The 27125-nt window shown below is 35.3% G+C and overlaps 1 protein-coding gene across 10 annotated transcripts in view; it reads right to left on the bottom strand.

The window, feature by feature from the left end:
- Nucleotides 1–27125, bottom strand: part of PPP1R9A (protein phosphatase 1 regulatory subunit 9A) — a 395135-nt gene that overhangs the window by 17853 nt on the left and 350157 nt on the right. For 7 of the 10 annotated variants that reach the window (XM_003252514.4, XM_030822117.1, XM_030822109.1 and 4 more), the window contains 6 exons: nucleotides 26013–26066; nucleotides 23303–23532; nucleotides 21700–21796; nucleotides 21428–21599; nucleotides 4798–4955; nucleotides 3998–4298 (listed from right to left, as the gene is read on the bottom strand). In XM_003252514.4, coding sequence (XP_003252562.2) covers nucleotides 3998–4298; nucleotides 4798–4955; nucleotides 21428–21599; nucleotides 21700–21796; nucleotides 23303–23532; nucleotides 26013–26066 — 1012 coding nt within the window. The remainder of the gene's footprint in view (nucleotides 1–3997; nucleotides 4299–4797; nucleotides 4956–21427; nucleotides 21600–21699; nucleotides 21797–23302; nucleotides 23533–26012; nucleotides 26067–27125) is intronic. The other 3 variants (XM_030822115.1, XM_030822116.1, XM_030822114.1) reach the window with 1 other exon arrangement.

The raw sequence follows: 27125 nt of genomic DNA, 5'->3' as shown, positions 1-27125 counted from the left end.
CCTCTGAGAGTCTGGGAGATTTAGGGGGAAAGTCAGAGTCAAAGTTTTCTTCTCTGGCTCTCCTTTGCTAATGGCCTGTGGCCAGTCCTGGGACAGAGGAGAGGAGGACACGGGGGAGACTCCTTAAACAGGGGCTCAGCTACAAAACATTTATATATTTGAAAGGGCCTTCTTAATAGTTAGGTTAGAGCATAACTTGGCTGGTTCCCCTTAATGTGAAAGATGCCAAAATCTCCTCAGTGTTCAGAGCAGACTGATCTTTGCCTCTTTGAGGTTTGCTAGGACTCTCAAAGGTAGCAGCTGCTGGGGAATGGGGACCCTCAAAATGATACCAAAAGCCAATAGGAAGACAGGCTTCGCAAATGGAGTTCAATGTCAAGGTGGGAACCAATTCCACTGGTGGCACTTGTTCCATCTCAGACAGGGTAGACAACTCGTATGGCTCTACCCAAACTACTCAGCAGAGGGTACTGATCGGTATCATGTTTCAGCATATCCAATTAGCTCAGATGATTAACAAATGCTGTTTTAAATTTGATGTTTTTTATGTGTGAAACTCTTCCTCCCCAGTTCTCTGTTAGTATCTGTTTTTCTGTCTCTTATCTTTTAAAATGTGTTTTAAATTTCTAGGAACTTTCTAGTATGGAAGGCAAAGAGAATGGCCCTCTTAAAAAAGTGTTCAATTAACTTTGCAGGTTAATGTTGCTCATGATTTTTGTTTACTTCAAGAGAAATTTCTAAACACACATCGACATGCACCTTTAAAAAACATGAAGTATACACACAGTTAATAGATAGCAGTCTAGGTTCAAAGCTCTCAAGCAGCACAGGACACTGACAAATACTCCAAGTGTTTTTAGCAATGAGCTTTTCATATTTTTAGTTAATGATACTTAGATTACAATAAGCAACTCACTGAAATGTACATAATGAAATACAAGAGTCAGAAATATGTCTGTATCAAAAATCCACTTCAAGCCTCAAATATTTATTATGCATATTTGCATCATTACTCTTTGGGTAACTGAATTGTCACAGATGTGACATAATCACATAAAAAAATCCATAGACATAGACATGGCACAAACACCTTCTAAGGTGATTTTACTAATGGATTTTTTTTTTTTTAAAGCAAGATTTAAATTTTCTTAATAGAAGCTGAAGAAAAGAAAGTGCCAAATTCTTCCAGATCAATCCTAAAGCAACTCTTAATGGCTAGGACTATGCAAAGTTAAAAGGAGACTGCCTAATTATTTCCTGAATTAGAGGTAGCTGGGAGATGTTATAATGAGTGCTGAGAAGACCAGCTGAGGCAATGTACACGAAAACACTCTGTAACCTACGAGTGTTGCAGTTATTTGGACATCTCGTGACTAAAAGCCTGATTCTGCCTATCACAGAGCCTGGTGCTAGGCAACCTTACATCTTTATCTCACACATTTGCCAAAGTGTGTTCCCAGGAACACTGAAATGAATGCTTCCATAAGGCTGACGAGGTTAAGAATAAGGAATAATGTACTTTCCCATTTAAAATTGATCAAATCCATCTTTAATGCACACTAGAACTTCTAGTCTGCATAAAATCCAACATTAGACTGGTATGATTTCAGGAAAAAAGAAACATATATTTTGTTTATTTAGCTCTATGTAAGACTTCTGTTAGGCTTTTAAAAATCTCTCCAATACTACCTTTGTGACCAATTATACATCTGAGCCCCCAGATTGGGTGCCTCAACTTAAGCTGTGGCAACCTGGTTTTCATTTTCAAATAATAAATGATCTCCTGATTGACAAATCCTAAGGTCTTTTACTGGACTGCATCTCCTTAATCTCACTGTAATAAGATACTTGACTATCTCTTCCTTTATAATGGGGACTCCCAAATCTACCTGGCAGCCCTGACCTCTCTCTTGAGCTCATGACCTCCTCTGTTAAAAAAATGAGTTAATCCTATTTCCCCCATCATGTTCCTGATTTCCTATTTTCTGTTAATGACAAGACCATATGTTCTGAGGCGTGAAGCCCATGATAGTTTTGCCTCACTTTCTTACCTGTTACCTAGTCAATGTATGTCTCAAGGGTCCTTGAATCATTCTTTCCTGTCATTGTCTACTGCTCCTCTTTAGAGGGCACCACCTCACAGGGTCTCCTAACTCAGCTTCTCCATACCTGATGGTGTCTTTTCCTTTTTATTCCTCTGGTCAAACTTCTTGTGGTTTCCTAGTAATATGGCAAGTTATCTAAGATGTTTAAATTCTGAAGCTATATACTTAACCTACCTGCTCACTTCTGTGTGTAACTACTCCACCCTGCATAAGCAAACTGCTTCAGCCAGGCTGGGATAGCCTTGTTCCTTTAAATCACATGATATGTGCCTGTCTCTGTTAATGACATCACTTTACCTCTATTCCCTCCTTACCTACCCTTTTTTTCCCTTAAGTGCTTTGACAGCTATTCTAGTTGTACTTCCTTGGACAGGTTTTGTTTACCAACCTCAGCTGGATGCAACCTCTCTCTCTTCTGAGCATTGATATAATTGTACTCTATCTATACTTGCAGAGGCCCAATGCCTTTAATAAGCAATAAATCCTGTAAAGCTTTAAAAAAGCCAGTTTCTATTTACTAGGACATTAATTCAATGTTTTGAATTATGTCCTAGTAAATTTTTGAACACTGTTTTTGAACACATGTTCTGGGTCAAATAATGTGTTTTTAACCACAAAAAAAATTAGAATAATAATCCCTAGTAATTGTGAGTAGAAAATTGATAGTGTTCAATGTACTTTATTTAAACTTGACTGAACAAAGGCCCAGTGCTATGTAAGCCTCGGGACCAAAACTTTAGTATTAGGTTGTTTATGTAACAGGAATGAGGAAAATATTTTCATGCCTTCTACTGGCATATAACCTGTTTTACAAATCTCTAGAAAAAAATCTTTTACTTCCTCTAATTTGATATTCAGTTAGATGCTTATCATTTAGCCAGTCATAATGGGAGTTTTCCATCCCAATTTCCACTGATGTCCCTCAGATATGAAAAAGAATGATTTGTAAATGTGGTATTGACACAATTCAGAAAATGGCCAACTCCTGTTAGGGTAACCAGAGCCTTATCCTTAAGCCTGCAATCAAACATGGCTGTAATTAATCATCTTTGTGGTAACTTGATAGACCAAAAGTAAAGGTATATTATAACACTTTTTAAAAATTCTAGATAAATGGCAACCAATGATGAAGCCATTTTCAGAGTTTATCCAGCAATTTTGAGTATAAGAAAATATACTTCTAGACCAGGCATCAGGAAGCTTTCTTTACCTTTCAGGGGCCACAGAGTAAAATATTTTAGGTTTGTGAGATACACAGTCTCTGTCACAACGACTCAACTCTGCTACTGTAGCATGAAAATAGATAGTATGTAAGTAAAAAAGTGTGACTGTACTCCCATAAGACTTCATTTACAAAAGCAGGTGGAGACTACATGTGGTTGATTATCCCTCTTCTAGAAGATCTGCACTGGTTACATGGAGAGGTATATTAGCAATTCATCCAAGAACATTATTAAGTATCAATTATATGCCTGTGTTACTTTGATCTTCGTCTTTTTTCCTATGACTACGTTAATGTTTACTGAAACTCTGGGCTGCTATTCTACAAAATCGCTCTATATTTTTTCTATATGACTATGTAGTGTTTTTTCTTTATGACTATGTTAGTGTTTGTTGAAACTCTGGGCTGCCCCACTCCCCTGAAGAACTCCCTTGAGCAGTAAACTTGTAGAGAGCTGAAGAGATAAAAATACTGAACCAGGTAGGAAAAGATAAAACTAAATTAAAGAAAAATACATGGAGGGGTTGTTTCTCTTATTCTATAATATAAAAAGAAATTAATATTAATTATTAGCTATGAGAAGACAAATGACTTATGATTATGAGAAAAAGTCATTTTTATACTGTACAAGCTGAGGTGTTATAAAGTCAGAAAAAGAAATTAACAATACCTTTTTCTTGTAATATTTTCTTGTTGGTGGTTTGGTGATGGCAAGGAGATTCTTCCATATCATGATCAGACTTTGAAGTAGAAAACAGTGAAGTGTCTCCCCACATAGAGGAGAGAGGCCCTATTTCTGGGTCCAGTGGTTCTTCTTGAAATTCAGCTATGTGGTCAGACGAGAAGGGCACATTGCTATCCACCGGGGTGAGGGGTGGAACACCAGAATCTGATTCTGGAGAAGAAGTTCTCAAACCCTTAGGTGGAAGTAATTTGGTAATATGCATGTGGTTATAGAAACTGTTTGATGGCTGTTGGTATAAGAGATTATAAGGAAGGTTATGCCACTGAGTATCAGTTCTATGCAATACTTACTTTGAAATAAGACCAACCTTTTATTAGTGAATCCCCATGAAAACCAGTTTTTGTTGATTTACAGATAAGAATGCATAGTTCATAACAATTCACCATATTAACATCGTCACTAATACATATACCTAAGACCTACCAGAAACAATTACTTGTACGTTCATTATTTCCCACTAAGTAAAACCAATAGCTGAATATCAAAAGCACCATCATGAAATATGACAATACGGATAATGCTCTTGGTTAGTTCATTGAATGAATAGACAAAATATTTTGAATTACAACAATATAAAGAATTCAGGAGACAAAGACGTGAACTATTCTAGCTGCTTCCAACTAGGACATAGACTCTGGTTGCAGAAAAATCATAATCTTCAATAAGCTGTAGGAACAATGATATACTCCAACAGTACAAATCAGAAAACGGTCAAGGGTGCTCACCTTTCTCTCTAGACTGTCCTCCCCATCTGTGGAACTAACACTATCATACAGTCTTGTCCTAGAGGGCCTCTGGCGTCTGTTCTTCACAGAGAGCTGGGCTCGAGTTTTCAGTGCTTTTGAATCCAGGCGCTCTGTCTCTGGGACTGCTTCATTCAAGTCTAAGAATATTGAAAGATAATCAGTGAGAGAAACCTTTGGAGAGAATTGATGAAGAGACCACAGACACTGATAAAATCTCAAGGTAACCAGTAACATCAGGTAAGGATCAGGTGAACACCATGACAGCCTGTAACCAAGAAATAACCAAGAAATCAGTGGGGCTTAGGAGAAATATACAAAGTCAAAGGAAGAAACCAACACTAAAGATGATGAAGGCACTATAAAAATCTAACATCCGAAAAGCATACAACCTTCCTGCAACATAATTATAAAAATCACTAATTTGTATTTACTATTTATGTGTATGCATGTTGGGAAGTTAGATGACCAAAGATATAGAGGAAAGTATATCAAAAAGTTGAGAGATCTTAGAAACCAAGGAAAAAAAACCTACAAAAGTTCAGGTTTCCAGTTCAACTACAGGCAACAGAAGGTAACTATCAGAAATTTACTGTAGCAAAATTTACTAGTAGTCTTCAGGTACTATATCATTTTCATTTTAATATATAATTTTCAACCCAAAACAGTTTCTGAAAATCTACCTTGTTCCTTTTTGAACCCTGTAGAAAGACCAGTGAGGAATTTACCTAATCAGCAAATTTACGGTAGCTGGGGAAATGAAACAAGGTCTGGCTACACAAATGAAGAAACAAACAGTTAAAAAATCATAAGTACTTAGTTTACTAGTATTGTGGATGGAGTAGGATAAACATTTCCTTTTCTTTCATTAACATCTAACTTTGTATGACAAGTTATTTGTATGTGCCTCTGACTCATCTCTGTGAATACCTTCTCTCCCCACCAGAAACAACACTGATTTTTGAAGAGTAAATATTTAAGTCTTTAAATAAAAAGGCTAAAAGAAAAAGAGAGTAAAGTGGGACACAAAGAAAATGAACTATTAACAGCAAAGGCCACAGAGAGAATTCAATTAGTCCTCTTTAGCCTGGCTCTTACCACCTTTAATTTTGCTACCTAGATTTTAAGTTAGGACCCCAAAGTTAACATTCTGAAGGAAAGGTACCCATTAACATACCTGGATATTGGTTAAGGAAAAGTACTCTCTGGTGGAACTTATTTGAAATACGACTACTCCTTTCATTTGCATATGTAATCACTCCTTAGAAATAAAGGAGTTTGATCATTAATCCTATTTTATCTCTTCAGAGTGGCAGTCATTAGCTGAAGTCATGTTCAAGGAATTAATAATTGAGTGCAAATAACTGAGTTGCAGAAAATTATGTACTTGTATTAACAGAATAAACAATTTCTTATAATATTATTAGCTCAGGCAATTCCTTTTTACAGCATTATTCTAGATGTGCTCTAAATATGCTATACGAAACCAAAGCAAGGAAGCACCTCAGTTTGTGTCTCTTGCCTATGAAACCTAGCACTTAGTATATGGCTCTAACAAACAAAATTAACTACATTTTTGCCCAGGAGATACATCCATTGAATGACAATATTTAGAGAAGGTTTTGACTTTTCATTTCCTATATTTGAATGAAGAATGAATACTCAGAAAATTCAGACCATTCAGGTACTTATAAAGAACAGCTAAATATTTTCTAATTAGCAGTCTCTTTACTTTTTACATGTCAGGGGAGAAAAAATAATTCCTTGATCACTTTAATTTCCTCCTTCCGACAAAATCTATATTTGTAGCTGCCCATTAAGAGTTCATTAGTTGTGATAACTGGGAGAGAGTCAACCTTATAAGCTCTTGTTTACATATAAAATGTGGAACACTACATAGATGAAAGCTATAATATAATTAGAAACACTGTATGTAGTACATGCACGTTTTATGCCTTATCTAGCTCATATTTGGATTGTATGCTCTATAATACAAATCATGCCACATACTCTATCTCATTTGTTCATTACAACAGCCCCATGAGACACCAATCAAGTATTTTTTTTCTCTCCTGAAGCTCAGAGAACTTGAGTAGCATGCCCTCATTTACATAACTAATTAATGCGCTACCATGATTGCTCTAGTGTCTTGATTTCCAGGCTACTAGGCTATCCACTATGATTTAGCTAGTGTTGATAAACCTCCCATTGCAAGATTTTAATGCCATTAGAGTTTGGTGTTTTGGGTTATAAAATCATTTATGACATGACTAGTCTAGGAAACTCATTTCTCCAATAGGCTACATCTAAAATATTATAATTAATCTTCCGTATATGTTGGATAACATGATAAAAAAAAATGACATGTTGAAAAGTATAGAATAAATTACTTCCTGGATGATTTTTTATTTTGGTCTGGTTGGTTTAATAACAGCTTTGGCTACTAAGTGACAAAAAGACAAAAAGGAAGAGTCTCACTCCACTTTTGTAAACATGGTTCCTTTTGCAGTAGAATGCTGGCCCTGAGGACCTGGTATGGAACCCAATATCCAGGACTACAATAGGTATTCCATCAATGGGAGCTGAACAAATATAAGTGTGAGAAAATCAGAACTACTTATTAGCAGGTTTTAATAGTGCAGAAAATTTACTCTGGGACTCCTGGCTCTATTACCATTCAGTAATTTGCCTAGTGCCTGTGTCAGACAACCCAAAAATGGCAATCTGGTGTATCTGCTTTAACATTAGCTGACTAGGTGCAAACTGCTTGAGAACACACATAAAATTATAACTATTAATGATGCCGTTAGCTGGAATCTAAAAAGTTGTGCCTTATATCCAGTACCTAAGTGGCCAACAACACATTGTATGCAGTTAACAATTTTTGAAGGTCTGAAAGCAAATATCACAGAGCTACTTTATTGCAGTGATTCATGGATTACAAGTCAGTAATTTATATTCCATTCTAAAAATAATTTTTTAAAAGAACCAGAAAAATAGGATGGAGTTGAAAACTTTTGCCTTAATAGCATTTACACCAGAAAGAAGCTGGAAGGAATACTGTCCACAAGAAGCACCTACCAAAGACACTGCATGTAATATGTCCCCCTTAATAATATTTGAGGACACGTGTGTACACGGAAGGAAAATGCATACACGATTTATGCTGCTGGGTAACTAGAAGGGTGACTGACCATCATATGCTATCTTTTTCCATCATGTAATACAAATATCCTAATATTAAACTCAAAATAACCTTGGGATTCTGGTCCCAGCTTATTTCTCATATAAGAAAACTGAGGCTCAAAGAAGGTCAATTTGTGTATTAACTTGCACCACACAGTTAATCTGTGACAGAGAGTGAATAGAGCTCAGGCTTCAGAAGCCTATTCTCCTTCTGGAAGGTCAATCTCAAGTCTGGAAGTAAACTTCACACTCTTCTGCCTTCTTTGAATCCTCTTTTTGGTCTTACTTTATGTTCCCAACAGAAGTACATGTCAAGGGCTAACTTTGCAAACTTGCAGAAGCATATAGCATCAGAGGAAACAAAAGCCCCCAACACTGAGGGATTTTTTTTTGGCTTTACATATATCCAAGAATAAAATTCTTACAAAGAAAAATAGCTGTCAGTTTTGTGGATGGCAGTGTGGCAGGGGAAATCCAACTGGCTCAGTGTTTCTAAGTTACATGCTGCTAGATGTAAAGGCATAAGTGGCCATTTCTCTCATTGTCATTCATTCTCTACAGATATTTTAGTCAATAATATCACACTGCTTTCATAAACCCAAGACCTCAGTTCTTTCTTTTCCTCTTTTCTCCAGCGTGCCTTGTTCTGTTGTCCATAAGGGTCAGCGGAAAATTTCCTTTTCCTCCTCTGCTTTCTTATCTTTCATTTTTTTCAGACCCTCCAGTCTCTGAAATAGCCTACCTCTGACTCAATGCAGCTAGAAATACAGAACAGGAGAAGACTGAGGTGAATCAATAAATACAGACAGATAAATGCACAGAAGATATGAAGTAGCCAATGACAGAGCAGTTTTGAGTGAGAGAGACTCCACCTCTATACCTGCATTTTAAGACTATTTTCAATACTGCTACAAATTGGATCCTTTAAAAGAATTTAATGGATTTGATGATTTTAGCAGCTGTTATGAAAAATGTTCTATGAAATTAGGATGTTATATATCATATTACACAGAGACCAGTTCCCTACAGTAATGCTGTGAGTCATAGTTTTTTTTCGCTAGATTGACGTTATTTTTGACGTAAATGGAATGCTGCCCACAGATCAGACACAGGCAGCGAGGGAACTAGGGGAATGGAGCAGCATAACAATGGGGTCCGCTCCGCACAGTGCCGTGCACTAACCCACTCAGAAACAGCCATACCTCATGCCATCACACTGCCTCACCTGTGCTATTACCAACGGAGGTGCTGAGCATCATGAGGCACTTGGTGGCATTTTAAAACTTGAACAGTATCTGCATATCATTTGCAGCCACCGCAAGTTCATAAAAGGTGGGCCCGCTGGGGTTTGGGTTAATAGATAATTGCCTTCAGGAGGTAAGTTTATGTATCTCAGAGAGGCAGTGTAAAACAGTTACCACGAGAGTAGACCTGGAGTTGTTCCTTGAATAGAATTCAGAACAAGCGGCTGTCCCATTAAATTGGGCAATTTATCTAACCTCTGTCCCTCAGGATCCTCAACTGCAAAACAGTCATGATAACAAAACATAATAACTGTATTGCTATGAAGATTATATATGCATTAATAGATATAAAAGTGCTTAGAAGAGTGGTACGTAATAAGCACTCAATAAATATCTTTATAAAGAGATTAGCAAGATATTAAGTGGGTAAAGCAAGTTGTAGAACAACATGTACACTCATTTAAAATATTTAGAAAACATTAACGCAAAATACATTTTCTAGTGGTAAACATATGCATATAGTTGCATAGAAAAACTGGAAAGAGGCCAGGTACAGTTGCTCATGCCATGCCTGTAATCTCAGCACTTTGGGAGCCGAGGTAGGCAGATCATGAGGTCAGGAGTTCAACAACATGGTGAAACCCTGTCTCTACTAAAAATACAAAAATTAGCCAGGTGTGATGGTGTGCACCTGTAATCCCAGCTACTCAGGAGGCAGAGGCAGGAGAATCACTCGAACTCAGGAGGCAGGTTGCAGTGAGCCGAGATCGGGCCACTGCACTCCAGCATGGGTGACAAGAGCAAGACTCCGTCTCAAAAAAAAAAAAAGAAAGAAAAAAGCAACAACAACAAAAAAACTGGAAAGATATACTTCCTACTGATACAGTGGTTACTTACAAAGAAGATATTAGATTAGGGGATGTTGGTCAAAGGGTACTTTAATCTTATTTGTAATGTTAAAAAATTTGGTATTATATTTTATATTATATAATTGTTTACATTTATGTATTACTTGCATAGTTAAAATTAATAAAAATAGAGAAAAACATATATTTAGCATATTTTCTCTTAAAGGCATCTTAATTCTATTTTAATTTAATTAGATCTGGTGTCCTAGGACTCAGTATCTTCACATGTAGATACGAGCCCAGGGAACTTTGTCAAAATCTGCATGACTATCAGTCTTCCCCATGAGAGGAAGGCTGCTCTTTCATTATATCTTTGGTGATTGTCTGCCTGACTTGCTTGCTACCTTACTAACTGCCAGATAATTTGGCCTAAGGTCTATGGCTTAGCTTTTAGTTATTACTTCATTTTAGTATTGTATGGGGAAGATGTACTGAATTAGACATGGTTATGGAGGAAGGGTATCTTTCAACAGTTCCAGAAAAAGCAGAAGATTATTGCTATCTTCTAATCTTCTAACTAGGTCTGAACTTTTGTTGTATGAGGTATACATTTAATTTGCTAATCGTTGAAAGAATATTAAGAAATTCCTTTTTTAGTTTTTTTTGTCAATACATGCAATCTCAAAACTATCTGTATAGCCTTCAAAATGTAAGTTGATTATTTGTTAGTGTAGTGCTTCTCTGGTGCAATCTGGTATCTAATATAGCCTTCTCCAGTTTATGATCAGCCTACACTCCTGTTCTCAGTGGGCGGAGAGGCTTAAATTCTGTTATCCATATCTCAGAAACAACTCTTCAGTAATACCGCTAGACTACCTAGAAAGGCAGTGACCACCAGTCAGAAAAAACTACAGGAAATGTCCTGCTATCAAATATCATTTGAAACACTTTTAAGAGTTGCTTGATTCTAGACTATGAAAGGATATGGAATTTAGATTTAGACCACAGGGAAAGGCATTTAAATATCTCAGGGTTCTTTCAGTGTCAGATGTCATTAGATTCTGATGGAAAAGAGATCTGCATAACCTGAAAGCCAGGGAAATAAAAAATCTAATCAAATGACAAACTGGTTGGGGACTGCAGGCATCTATGAGTAGAACTATGATATCATGTGAATAAGTTGGGTCATGGGAGATAGGACATGTGAATGTCTTTTTCTTGACATTGATATTGTAGTGTCTTTGACATGGCAACAATAAGCAAGATTCTGTGTTTTCACTCAGGGTTGCCTACAAGAATCTAAAGAGTTTCTCAATCAATATCTATGGATATTAGGTAACCCCAAGCATGCTAAGTAGGCACCCTCCCATTACATATTGTGATACAATAGCATCCTTGATTAGTGCAGGAAGAATTCAGATTGTATGCCTCTTACAGAAAGTAAACTCAGTTACCTGAGATAATAGTTATTTCCCTAAAAAGGAAAGCATCTTTCAGTCATGGGAAGATTTTGTTATGTAAAGCATTAGAAAATGTAAGAAAACTTAAGGTTCACAATCCTTGGAAGTAATATAATAGATGTGTAATATAATAGATGTGTAATTATAATATAGATGTGTAAGAATACACAATATAATATAATAGATGTGTAATATAATAGATGTGTAAGAATTTTTTAAGTACTTGCAAAGACTGTCAGTCTCCTAGTAATAGTACTTAAATAGAAAATGGAATATATCAAATTTGTAAATGTATTGTTAAATTTTTATTGGTGTTTCATTAGTTAAGCTTGGAAATAGTTTGTAATAAAGTTTGTAAATAAACTAAATATTAAAAATCCCTTAACAGTGACTTTCAACAAACTAAAAAATTTAAAGAATTAGGTTTTTGATAATGTAACTTGAGTAAATCAAACATTAACTTAAAACCAAAAATTAATACCTGAATGACTTTTTCAATGTTCAAAAAAAACACTTAGTGTCATCAAAAACTCACAAGCGACAGTCTTTTTTGGTATACCTATGTTCTAATGTTTCTTTAGTTTCCTTGTAAGTGGATTTATTCCTTATAGGTCTTAGACATGATTACTGTATAGTATTAAAACAGAATTATTTCATGTCTACTTAAAGGAACTCAGTCATAACCTGATGGACCTTGATACTCTAATTACTGAAATAATATGGTTGGCACAATTTTCAGAACCATACACAGAGCAGAATTTTCTGGTACTAAATAACTGTTCATCTGTCCAGTTTTAACTTTACAGATACTTCAACCTCTGTGACTGGTCATGTTTCCCTCTTGGCTATTAGATATCTCACGTGAATACTGTGACCCATCTTGAAAACAATGTAGGAGCCCAGGGCAACACGTCATATACAAACCACACTGGGTAGCATCTTCTCCTTCATACTTTTAGATCCCTCCACCCTGATATCCTAGCCTACTCAATTTTATCTTAGCATAGCTATATGGTTATTATTTAATCTATAATTAGAATTTCATGGTGAACCAGGAGAACCAGACCATAATATCATATACATATCATGGTGAATCAGACCATATGTCAATATAAGAAATAATTTGGAATACAGTAGTCTTCTGAAGTTTCCTTGAAAAGAAATTACTCACATTTGGGTTGAAATGATCTTTACTTATAAAAGATCATAATGTATCTTGTTCTATTAAAAGCAAGTAAAATTCAAAAGCCAAAATAAAGTAGCCCACTTTTCCTAAAATGAACAGAAAATTACTAAGTTAAAGCTCATTCTGACAAAGTAACATTGTGTTTCCTCTTAAAGCAACTTTTTTTTTTTTTGAGTCAGAGTCTTGCTCTGTCCCAGGCTGGAGTGTAGGGGTACCATCTTGGCTCACTGTAACCTCCGCCTCCCGGGTTCAGGTGATTCTCCCACCTCAGCCTGAGTAGATGGGATTACAGGTGCCCACCACCAGGCCCAGCTAATTTTTGTATTATTAGTAGAGACAGGGTTTCCCCACGTTGGCCAGGCTGGTCTTGAACTCCTGACCTCAGGCGATCCACCCGCCTTGGCCTCCCAAAGTGCTGGGAAGACAGGCATGAGCCACCGTGCCTGGCCTAGATATCTCCCAGTACTATTTTATAACTCAGTATGACTGAAGGGTCTGGTGGGTTCTACAAACTTATGAAGATGCAGTGAGAAATATGAATGAAGCAGAGCTGTCAATTTGCAACTGAGTACCTCCTTTAGAATGTCTGATTTGGCACCAAAAGTTTTAATCGCTTACAAGTAGTCAGATTCAAAACTTGCACAAAACTAGACAGGCAATTTAGGTGCTTTGCTTTTTAAGTAAGAGGACAGATTTTGGCCTTAATGATATGCCAGAAAATAATCAATAAATATTGATTTCTCATTCACTTGGCTTGTTCATTAAAATTTCCCATAGTGATTTACCAGGAATGTTCACCCTTTAATTAGTGCAATTCAATATTTCTGGTCAAAATTATTTATTGGGGATTAAACAAAATTGAAAATAAGTTTTCAGGAAAAATGCGAATTGTGAAAGTTTACCACATTATATCTGTATGCATAATTTTTTTTTTTGTTTTTTAAAAGGCTGAATCTACTCTAGAATTCCCTAGTCTCCAATTTAGAACAAAACAGTGTGACAGCATGAAATAATTACCTCATTGCTCTGTATCTAATGCTCTTGTATGAGACTCTCCTGATAATGCAGTGCAAGCATTCACTTTTCTTTTAATGACTTTCCATTTAATAAATTCTGGCTTTAATCATGCCTTTAACCTTATTTTAAAATTCTAGGTTCCAATGCTAAAAGAGAATGCTTAATGTACTCTCAAACTCTATCAGGAAATAAATCAGACATGGTAGTAGGGGTCTGGCCTGGCCTCAAATCCACAGGTATCTGAAAAGAGCTGCTAATTTTGATGGCTCAAGAGAAAGGCAAAAAGGACAAAGAAAATGATTTCTTGGAGGAGTCCAATGACCTTAGGAACACCCTTATGGATATAAATGTCTGGCTGATGCTATCCTTTTTTATTTTCTTACTAAACCTTAAACTAATATATATTTTTTAGCTTAAAAAATCTTTTGTGGTTTTCTTATTCTTACCTTTTAATTATTTTAAAGTTTCTAGTCTAAAACATTTATATAAAAATGTATACCATATATGTAAGTCATATGAAAAAAGAAAAAAGACAACCATGTACCTCCATCAAGCCTAAACTATAAAATTATTACTTTTGAAGCCCTCTCTGTTCTCTATTTCTAGTTGTAACCCCTGCATTTTCTTCTAGTTATTCCATAAATTTATCCCTAAAGAATGTATTGATTAGTCTTTCTTGCTTTTAAACTTCAGATGCATGGTAGTGAATTGTATATAATATTCTGCAAATTGTTTTTTAGTTAGCTGGTTTGTTTGTTCAACATTATGTTGAGAGGTGTGACTAAAATTAATTAACTTTTTACTGCAGCTATACAAACAATGCTACATGGAATGTTTTTGAATATGCCTTTTGGTATACAATAACAAGAGTGTCTGGAGGATATATATACACATCGAAGTAAATTTGCCAGGCCATAGGATTTTCACATCTTCTACTTTAATGAATAATGCCAAATTATTTTAATGAAACAGTTTTATGAATTTTCCTGTTTTTCCATGTGCTGGGTATCACATTTTACTGTGAAACTTTATCTTTGCCAATTGTTTGATTTTTGCTAGTAAACATTTGTCTATGTTTACTAACGTTTAGGTTCCTGCTTTTGTGAACTTCTTATGCATTTTGCCCATTTTTCTACTATGTTGGTTGTGTTTTTCTGATGATTTATGTGAGTTCTTAATTTACTGTGGACAACAATATTTTTTTTCTTAGTTATACGTGCTACAAATACCCTCTTCAATTTTTGGCTTCTTTTTCCATGTACTTTATAATGTGTTTTAATGATCAGATTTTCTTAATATTACTGTGGTCAAATTTATCCAACCTTTTTATGATTTGGAATTTTTGTGAACAGGCAACCTACAGAATGGGAGAAAATTTTTGCAATCTACACATCTGACAAAGGGCTAATATCCAGAATCTACAATGAACTCAAACAAATTTACAAGAAAAAAACAAACAACCTCATCAAAAAGTGGGCAAAGGATATGAACAGACACTTCTCAAAAGAAGACATTTATGCAGCCAAAAGACACATGAAAAAATGCTTATCATCACTGGCCATCAGAGAAATGCAAATCAAAACCACAATGAGATACCATCTCACATCACATCAGTTAGAATGGCGATCATTAAAAAGTCAGGAAACAACAGGTGCTGGAGAGGATGTGGAGAAATAGGACCGCTTTTACACTGTTGGTGGGAGTGTAAATTAGTTCAACCACTGTGGAAGTCAGTGTGGAGATTCCTCAGAGATCTAGAACTAGAAATACCATTTGACCCAGCCATCCCATTACTGGGTATATACCCAAAGGATTATAAATCATGCTGCTATAAAGACACATGCACACGTATGTTTACTGCAGCACTATTCACAATAGCAAAGACTTGGAACCAAGCCAAATGTCCAACAACAATAGACTGGATTAAGAAAATGTGGCACATATACACCATGGAATACTATGCAGCCATAAAAAATGATGAGTTCATGTCCTTTGTAGGGACATGGATGAAGCTGGAAACCATCATTCTCAGCAAACTATCGCAAGGACAAAAAACCAAACACCGCATGTTCTCACTCATATGTGGGAATTGAACAATGAGAATACATGGACACAGGAAGGGGAACATCACACACAGGGGCCTGTTGTGGGGTGGGGGAAGCGGGGAGGGATAGCATTAGGAGATATACCTAATGTTAAATGATGAGTTAATGGGTGCAGCACAGCAACATGGCACATGTATACATATGTAACAAACCTGCACATTGTGCACATGTACCCTAAAACATAAAGTATAATAAAAAAAAGAAATCATATGAAATCCTACATTTTCTTCTAAGAGTGTTAAGTATCGTCTTTCAAATTTGAGACTGTCGTCCATTTGGAACTTATTTCATGAATAATGTGAGGTAGAATCCAATTCATTTTTTCCATATGGATGGTCAATTTTCCTAGCACCATTTATTAGTCCATCTTTTACCCACAGAACTGCAGTGTCTGCTCTGTATTATTCTCAAACTGACATAAATGTGTCCGTCTGCTTCTGGACTCTGTATTCTGCATACTAGACCACTTGACAATTGCTGGGACTATACCACATGGTCTTAATCACTTTTACTTCATAATGAATCTCAGTATCTAGAAGAACAAGTTCCTCACCTTGTTCTTCCTCAGGAGAACCTGACCCTATTCTGGGCCAAGCCATTCATCCATATACATTTTAGAAACAACTTACCAAATTCTAAAGAAGTTAAAAGCCCTGTCTGAATTCTAATTGAAACTGCATGGGATATATAGATTAATTTTGCATAAAAGCATTTTTATAATATTGAGGCTTCCTTTCTCTTTCAATTTATGCAAGTCTTCTTTCATGTCTTTCCATGGGTCTTGAGATCTTTTGTTAAATTCATCACTGACTACCTTATACAGAGTTTTTGCTATTTTTATGGTATATTTTAGAAAATTACATTTTGTTTGTTGGAAATGATTGATGTCTGATGCTTCTTAAATCCATCTACCCTGTTAATTCTTATAACATCTAATAATCAGAAGACTCTTGAGTTTTTTAATGTATTCAATTTTATTATCAGTGAATAATGAAAATTTTGATTATTTTCATTCCTTAAATCTTTGATTTCTTTTGCTTATCTGGTAGTACTTGCTAGGACATCTAGGACAACACTGAATAGAAGCAGTAGTAATACACTTAGTGATGAAATATTAAAAGCATTCTTAATTTTAAAGGAAATTATTGAGTATAACATTTTTCCACTTCATATAATGTGTGACAGAGACTTTTGTTAGCCTCACAATATCAAGTTATGGAAGTTCCTCCATATTTTTAGTTTGATAAAACTTTTAAACTTGAAAAGGTATTAAACTTCATTAAATGTTTGTCTTCATCCATTGAAATAATTATATGTATTTTTCCTCTAGTTAATGTGTTAATTATATGAGTAGGTTTTCTAATGTTAAAACAATTTAGTATTGTTTACACAGACTCAAGTTAGTCATATTATATATATTTTAATTACATTTCTGGATTCAGGTTGCTAATATTAACAGGATATTTAACAGTTTTCAATGTCACTTTTTTTTTTTTTTTGAGACAGGATCTTGCTCTATCACTCAGGCTGGAGTATATTTTTTTCTTGCTCAGTTCTCATTAGAGCTAAGGAACAGTAAGTAACTAAGCGAACAAAGTATAAAATGCTTTATATAACCCTCCTTGTTCACACTTTTGGAAAGATAACATGCAGTATTACCTAACTGGTGGTCCACTCACTGAGTAGGTAGGTGTGAGAATGAAATGAAGCAGCACTTGGTAGCAATATTCAAACTTCACAGAAATCCTTGAATTACATTTACAAACCTACAAGTGACTAAGTTCCTGTTATGCCTCAAAACTGTGAATGGGTCACAATGCTTACGAAATTATGTACAAACCCTTCTGCAGTCAAAGCCCACTTCTACTCCAAGAACACACTATGCCATTTCAAATGGCTCTACCTTTTTAACATAAAGACTATGAATCAGAAAAAAAATTATGCTAATGTTATTCAATTTTCTCTTCTTTGAATTCCCTCTCATCTTTTGAGATGCTTACATAGTGCCTTAAATTCTATTTATTTGTCTCTTACCAAACTTTTCCTCTTTCATCCTTGATCCCACAAATCATATACCTTGCAGTATAATCGGCAGGACCTAGTACTTTCTTTCTGCCTAGTAGCCACTCTTTCTCTTACAAGTCAGTGTACCACCTAAGGCCTGCCTGGAAGCAGGTTTTCAGTGTTCAAAACAATTTTTTGAATGATATCATACTTACTCCTGATCTCTCATGGTAGAATAGTCGGAAATATGCCTTCATAGGTAACTTCCACCTACTGGCCCTAGTCTTTCTTTCAGTATCTCTGTGGGATATGCATAATCCTTTAGCAAACCAGCCTTCAAAATATTTGAAGCTGCAAATGGTATCAACATAAGGATCCTGGAATATCTAGAAGCTCAGAATGTATTGCTTCTGTGACTTTTCTAGGAAATCCAATAAAACTAACATTACAAGCTTTTAGCCTACCAAGATCACTCTAACATAGCTATTCTCTATTTTTATCCTAATCCTGGCATTATTTAGGCACTAAGAAATGACAAGCATGAAACATAGCAGCAGGGCATAATTATCATTTTTCCTCTCCTGGAACACAAGGAAAATACTTGACCAGCACACTGATATAAACTAGAATGGATTTGGGGTCTGTTATGGCTCTTGGTGGAAAAAAATTTGTTACATCTGCTTTATGTAATCATGATAAGAAAAAAGTGTTACAATATATGAAATAACAAATTTGTATTGATGATTGTTATCAAAATTTTAATAATACTTGAGTTGGCTTAGGTTTTAGTGAGAAACATACAAATGGTGGTCAAACGTAATTTTAAATTTGTGCTAAATTTCTGTATGGTTTGGAAAAAGGTTTTACTCCCCAAAAATTTATAATTCAATATTGAGAGTCACATCATTGTGGATGAACTTGAGTACGCATGAAGAAACGGCTGCTCAGAGGCCCTTCCTTCCTTCCTCCTTAGCTTGCCTTCCCTTCCTTTTACTATTTCATTCTGACCGTTTTCATTGACCTACACTTGATCATTCTTTTGCCTCATGAGCTACCTCGATGCCTAAAAACATGCTAAACCACTCATCCTACCACTCCAGTGCCTGAAAAGCAAATCAGAATTGGACAGTCGGTAGAAGGGCGGGAGGATAACACTTGCATCTAGGAACTTTGGGAACTATTGGAAGTGCTATACCTCTCCTGGTACAAAATGTTGGTGGTGGATTTTTAAATGTGGAATGGCCTATGTTAGGTCTGCAGCCTTACTTTCCTTTCTAAACCTCTAGTATTTCAGCATTCCCTAGCAACAGAAGCAAGGGATCAATTTAGAAAAGTGCTTTCCAGAGCATTCCTACCTAGCTACTGACCAAGCCATTTTAGTTTATGTGATCAAGCAATTGAAATTCAAAGAGATTTATCACTGACTGTCCTCACAGCAAAACTGGAAGAGCACTTGATATGTATGCTACTAATGTCTGAGATGACTGATTCTACCTCTACTGCATAAGCATGGATTGGTTTCAGTAAGAATTAGTAGTCTCCACATCTCACTGTGAACCGACAGTGTTGCTAGGGAAACTGATAATTATGTGGCAAAATGGAGGGTGTAGAATAGAAAAAGGGTTCAGAAGAAATGTAAGGTTTTGATCCAAATCAGCATGTTAATAGTATAGTGTGTTGATCTTCTGCAGTCATATAATTTAATAAAGACCATTAATTATATGTTTGACAAGATACAGATTTCTAAACTGAAAGAAATGAATAGAAATGAAAAGCTACTAGATACTGCTCATACTTTGTGTATGCCACAGCAGGAATATGTATTTATTATACATAAACTATAATTTTTTAAAAATTAAAATATTCAAAAAGGTAAAAAATTTGGTTTGATTCCTGATGTTCTTCTTTAGATATCAATCTTATAGTGTTCCAGGTATAAAAATTATAATTCCATAAGAGCTCAAATAAATTACTTTTTTGGCTTCAATGACTAAACCATAGAGTCTCAAAACAGGCCATAAAGTGGTGAAGAAGGAAATATCACTTTTAAAATAATATGCACAGTAATATCAACCCAGAGAAGCTAAATACTCTTCCTGAAGTCACACAGCTCCTCACTTAGTGGTAATGCTAATGCTAAATCCTCCTCCTTCAGCTGCCTAAGAGGCACTATTTATAAATTACATCCTATTTAGGGAAAACCCATTAGAAGGATATAAACCCAGTGAATGGATTCAAATCTCTAGATATCATTTTAATTTTAAATGAAGATTTCTAATACTTTCCATTTTTAATGGCTAAGAGTTTAGTTCTAAAAGTTCATGATAGGATATAAACACTTGCTTATCAGGAAAACTTCACTGGAGACATTTTAATATGTGAGAAAGATCATGAAAAAACTAAAAAGCCCATTATAACAGGATTTTACTGCACGTCAAAGTGTTGCCTCTGAGTTGTTGGTCCTGTCATGACAACCCTGCTGCACCACATTCTTTTATTTCCATTTTCCAGGGACTACTATGTATATATTTAAAAAGATGAAGCCACACATTCCTGTGTATTTATCTTTATAATTATTATGTGTTTTCTAATTTGCAAATATACCACAGATATTAAAACAGTCATTCATGTTCATACAGGTACAATCTAAGAACGGTGTGTGTGTAAGAACATAAGTTATTTATTTATGGTTGGTGTATGAATGAAGATAATCATTTATAATACAAAATGTTTCCAGTGTTTTGGTCTTATTTGGTCTTTGACGTGAAAGACCTAAGAAGTGTACACAGTACACCATGGTAAAAGCACAAAACTATATGGACTTCGTTAACTACATGAATCTCAAGTGCTGAAAGCAGCAGTCTGCCTTCTGATATTATGAAAAGGATGTTTATTCTAGTGACTTAAACATTCTAAAGCTTGGCTGGGTGCGGCGGCTCATGCCTGTAATCCTAGCACTCTAGGAAGCCAAGGCAGGCGGATCACCTGAGGTCAGGAGTTCGAGACCAGCCTGGCCAACAAGGCAAAAGCCCACCTCTACTAAAAATACAAAAATTAGCCAGGCGTGGTGGCACATGCCTATAGTCACAGCTACTGGGGAGGCTGAGGCATGAGAATCGCTTGAACCTGGGAGGTGAAGGTTGTAGTGAGCTGAGACTGCACCACTGTACTCTAGCCTGGATGACAGCATGAGACTCTCAAAAAAAAAAAAACAAAAAAACAAAAAAACTAAACCTTAGTCATTAACACGTAAGTAGTGTAGTTCATCCTAGATAGGATGAACTACAATTTGTAAGGCAGTTTATTAAATCTATCATTTTTATGATGATTTTAAAATAGTATTTGGCTTGTCTTTAGTTGGGATTTGTTAATTCTACATATTAAAGCATTTATTTTTGATAAGACGAGCTAAAATGATTGACTCCTATTTTGATAAGCCTTTTCTTCTTTCCCATAGTAGGAACGTATTTCCAACTTTTAAATCTCTGGGTCAGAAAAAGAAAAATAGAAGGCCAAATTACACAGTCATCAAAAATGATTTTTGTGGTTGGGTTAAACAAACCTTGACTTAGGCCATCTTGGCAAGATGTTTGCTTGACATCCAAGTTCTCCATGGTATCCCCTTTAGACACTTCACCAAGAGATGTTCTTCTCTCAAAGATGTTGTTATTATTGTTAACTTGAGTCCCATTTTGCTTTAGTAGCCTGAATACCTCAGCTTCCAAATCTCTAATCTAGGAAAAACAAATCCATTCATAAAACTCTAAACCAGCACTCCCCTCCAAGTACAGCAAAACCATCTTATTATTTAGTGTCTTAGGGAACACAACTCACCCGCACTTGGAGGCCTTGCACTTCCACAAGATGAGCTTTTTCCAAATCTTCTATTTTCTTTCTTTCTGCTTCCTGTCTTTTGATGAAATCAAGCTCTCTTAAGAAGAAAATAATAGTTCTGATTATATCATACACTCAATAAATGAAAGTTCTTATCTGAAACAATAAACTGCATAGTAGGAAAAGCAACTGAACAGTTATTTAAATGGACAACATTCAATCAGTTAGAGGAAAAAGTATAGTAATGAAAGAAACTAAAACATCTTTAATGGGTCACAAGGCAAAGAAAAATGATTTGATTCTGCTTACTATAATTTTCTTTTGTAGCTCCTGATTCTAGAACACCCATACTTATTTAGATAGGAACGACTGCACTAATGCCCACGTTGGGTAATTTAGTGGAGATGATAATTACTTGTCAGGTAGAAATAATTCCATTTTTCCAATGTCATAAGCATAGTATAGTAAACTGATGTAACTAGGTAAGAGTTCAAAAAAGATAATTGTAAGATTTCTATGAATAACAGTGAAGAGGGGGCTGGGTGGGTCAGAAACATCGAGAGGGGCACTCACTTATAGACCTAAGGATAATATGGGGAGAAGAGAAATAGCTCTATTTTGAAAACCTGGAATAGAATATGCAAATTTAGCAAAATTTACTATAAAATTATTTCATGAAAAAGAGTTTGGCAAATAGTTCAAACAGTGATGTATTGAATTTATAGTCACAGAGAATAATTACTCCCCTTTTAACAAGAAACTTTTGATAGCAATCTCTTTTAAATATTAAAAACATTCTTTCCATAATAGGAAATTACAGAAATATGGTTAGTCTTACATATATGCTTAGCTTCTGAGGCTTGGCATGGAAGACCAGAAAAGGTACTGGTACTACTTATTTGTTCTAACTAGCCAGAAGTAACTGATGAAAAAAATCTAGTAAAAATCTCCGTGGTCAGTCTCCGTGACATTACACCAAGATCCAAGAGATGGAAGCAAAGGAGCAGTAGCTCAGAAACAGCTGTTGAAAATCAAAAGCAGAATGTGGTAATGGTCTCTCTCCCTGCAGTGAACGCAGGCCCTCCTGATTCTCTCAACAGCTGAGAAATGCAGAGTGGCAGGGCAGGGGGCCTTGCTAGTCGATATGTGCACTGTCTGCAGTGGGAAATTCTGTAGTTACTGATCTAAGAATAGAGAGGAGCAGCCTGATTCAGGCCCCAGCTGCGGCTTGCGTGCTCCACATCAAATAGTCAGTCATTCTGCATGACTTTCAGCTGGGCTTCTTGCTTCTAAATCACAGAGGTGTTTCAAAAAGAATAAAGAAATTCAGATGTTTTAACAGTTATAAACAACGATTAATTATCAAAAATAGCAAAGAGGCCCTGGTAGCCAAAAACTATAAAATATACAAAACATAATCTCATGAAAAAGTGATAGAAGTGACTTCCAAAACTTAATGTGTATTTATGCTGTAACTATGCTCCTGGATAGGAAAGAGATCTCTAAGGTCATCTTTTCTATTCCACTAGATATTACAAAATTATTGGACATAAACCTTCTTTAGACAAACATAACTATTCTTTAGTCATTAGAAGCTGCTTACTTTTGTTGAAAATCCTTGATCAACTTCTTTGCCTTGTTGTATTTCTTTTCCAAGGCCTGATACTGGCTTTGAGTCTCTTTGAGATGTTCATTCACTGTGTGGCATAACGTTTGGGCCTCAATCCAGTAGCTTTCCAACTTCAACATTCTTTCCTTATTCTCTTCTATGTTTTGTTGGAGTTGGGTTTTTTCTAGTTCCCACCTCACTTTCTCATTTTCTGCTGCCTGCAGCTGGAGAAAGCAAATGTCAAGGCAAAGATAATTTGGCCACTTTTGTAGCAAAAATCTCTCATTTTTATAGCATGTTGTAGATCAAGTTCTATTATCATAAACAATCACTAAAACCACTTGAGATGAGAAAAGCAGGTATTATTTTTATAATTCCATAGATGATAAAATGGAAGCCTTGAAAAGCGAAACGATTTGTCCAAGGTCACACATTTGATAAGTGATAAAACATGGACTGGACTCCACCTCACATGATATTTCCATCACACCATGTGATCTGAAATTCTGTGAGCAGTAAAAGATGTTTCAGAGTTTGATATATCCAACGAATGTCAACATGTTTTGAGAGTTTTTAAAAAATATATAATTACATATAAAAAATTAACTAAAAAAGGAGTGGAGAGGCCAGGGAGGAGAGAGGAGTTAGAAGCACAGTATGGCTTAATGGTTAAGAGGGGGGTCTCTGGAGTCATTCAGCATGGATTTGAATCCCAGTTCTGCCATTATTGGCCATTAAATCTTAGACATGTAATTGAAGTTCTCCAAGACTCAATTATATTATCCATACAACAGAATTGTGATATAACATATCAGTATGCTTGAAATAGCTCCTTGGGTATAAGAAACATCTGATAAACATTAACCACTTTCACTCTGCTTTTAACCCTTTTGATGATCTTATTTCATTCTTTATTTCAAGGAACATGAACATATTCTATAGCTCATTATTTTACATGTAGTGTAATGAATTTCTCAAGCTTTATAAACCTCAATTCCCACAAAAATATAAAAGATAGTGTAAGTAAAAGTATAAATTTTTGCTTGGTTAATTTAATTCCCTCCCATGGAACAGAAAGCCATAACCAGCTTTTTGTTTTTCTGCTTCTAGGGACTCTTAGGAATAGATACTAAACTAGTCTAATACCCTCATTTCTACAGAAATCCAAGACTGATCATTTAGGTGAGGGCTCAAAAGTCATTCCCAATAACTCTCTGGCCTTCAAACTGGTACTTTATCTACTTTATATGCCTTCTTTAAAGTTCAAAAGGATGCAAAGTCATTATAAACTATCAATGTTCAAAATCATATAGCACTTAGCAAAAGTAAACATGTATTTATATACACACACATCTATGTTTTTGCAAATATTTTTAACAAAACACATTTGCAAAACAGTTTACAAAGTTAGCAGCCGAAACAAATTCCAGGTTAGGAATTCTATTATCAAAATGAATAATAAAGAATCATAATAAAGTGCTAATCTGTGGATATTACATGCCAATATAATGATGAAAAAATATACAATGCTAATTTATAGTATTTTCTAAGTTAAGTGTCTATAGTCTAATACATAAGCGCCATTAAAACATTTACAATCAAAGGGAAAAAGAGATCTTTTTAAAACAACAATTTAAAAAATCTTCAATTCTTTCTATGTCAAGAGACATTTAAACAGGAATAGGTTATTTACTGCATCTTTTATTAAGCAGTGTTTTGTATCAAGTTGTTTATTTAGCAACTACTACTAATTTAAAATTATTATTCACAGAGCTGGACTAACACCGTGAATGATGTATAGATGTCTTTTGACTAAAGAGCTGCAGAGTGAATTAGCTGAGAATAGAATCTAACCAAAATAGCCTTGCTAATTCATCTCCATCCAAAACACATGGAGAAACCAAAACAAGTGTTCAATGTGAACAACAAAAGAGATCATTAGTGGTAGTGGTGGTGGTGGTTGGGGGGGTAATTATGTTTTAATTTTTAAAAGACCACAGAAACAATAAAGAATATTTCTTTAAAAGTGATTTAAAATATATTTTTAAATCTTTGAAATTGTATATTTGATAAAACTAAACAAAATTGCTAGAATTGTGTCTCATACAAGTGCCTTAAAGTTTGTCAATGAAAATATATAGACTAATACTACATACTCCCTTTTATCAAGATCTTTTCTCCCCCACAAATTTAAATTATGTGAACCAAACAACTAAAAATTTCCAGTAGTACCTGGCACTTAAATTATGCATGCATGTATTAAGTTTATAAGATTTAATTATTAGAAATTGTTTATAAAACATTCATGTGCTATACTAAATTTGTTCCTACAAATGATTAAATCTATTTATAATAAGGTAAGTAAAGAGGAGATATAGTAGCTTTGCTTAAGAAATTAGTAATCAAAACATACTTTGCATGCTTGAACCATTAAAAATATTACTTTTTAAGGAAATCTCAGAGGACACACATGTGCAAATACATAAATACATATATCTAAAATATTGTGTTATTTGCACTGGGGGGGATGTGGGTGTTTGCTCTCACTGGCAGGTTTGTCTATGTACCTGACAGTGAAAATCAATTTATCACATTTGTATTCTTTCAAATATACAGGGACAAATCCTTTAGTCCTAGGATTGAATTTATTCATAGTATCTGAAGTTTAAAAAGTAAAATTCAAACACCATGTTTCGGTGCTTACCTTGGTCTTCAATTTTTGAATCTCTGCTTCTGTAACTGCATGTTTGATTTGCAACTGAAAATTGAAAAGAAAGAAAAAATCTGAACTAAGAAAGTGTATCTATATTTGTAAAGCCTCAGCAGCTACAAGAATGCCTTATTACATAGTAAAAGGCCTAGAAAAGTGCTGCAGTGCAGCAAGTTGTAAATTAAAGTGTCTACTGTGTGAAATGACACTGGGTGCAAACTAATTAAACACAGTTTATGGTCTATACTCCCTAACATCAGATTAGGTTACCAATTTAATTGTTCAGGGACCAAGAGAAGAAAGCACTTTTTACTGCCCTCTTTGCAGCTCTTCCTTTATGATTTGGGTGTCAAGGAACTGTTTCCTTGCTAAGTCTAGCTAACTGAATAGCATAAGCAGGCAAGTGAGCTGGTAGTGTGATTTTATTCCAAACCTGGAAGTGTGAAGATTTATTCCAAATCTGCAAGAAAGGTGGCGCTATGGTCCTGTGAGTTGCAAGCACATTCTGATCAGCAGCTCCACTGCAAAGGGAGAGAGGAGGAGGACTGCAGTTGCACGGGGAAATCTCTGATATATATATTTTTTTCTTTTAATTGCAGGAAAGGTACAGATCCAGATTTCTGTCCTCCAAAAGATCTGCTCCTTTTGAAGACTCAGACCTCCAACAGCTTCTGCTACAGCTTATTAGCATAAGAGTCACAGTTTACATTTGTTTTGCTTGTCCCTCCCCCCTGCTTTGTTTTCTTTGTAAGGGAAGAAGGAACTGAACGAATCATTTGTTTCCTTAGGGGATCAATAAATACTCCCAAATTTAAGAAAAACAACGTATGGGTTCACAATTTCTTGTCTGAAATCCTTGGGGCCAGATGTTTTTGGAAGTCAGCATTCTTCCAACTTCAGAAAGGTAGTTACGATGTATCTTCTACAAATTGCTTATTACCCACAGCAGGGTCTTTGGAGGCACTCTATAGTCAAACACATGAATTATTTTTGCCACCAAACATGAATATTCCCACTAAGAGAGGTACATAAAGACTGTAAGTAGCATCCTCTTAGGTCAGGTTGTACCACTAAATTAGTTTGACACAAAATTACAAAAAAGACTGG

Source organism: Nomascus leucogenys, chromosome 11, assembly GCF_006542625.1.
Source record: "Nomascus leucogenys isolate Asia chromosome 11, Asia_NLE_v1, whole genome shotgun sequence".
Lineage (NCBI taxonomy): Eukaryota > Metazoa > Chordata > Mammalia > Primates > Hylobatidae > Nomascus > Nomascus leucogenys.
Note: the sequence above shows the minus strand (reverse complement) of the source record. Positions and strands in the feature narration are given on the sequence as shown.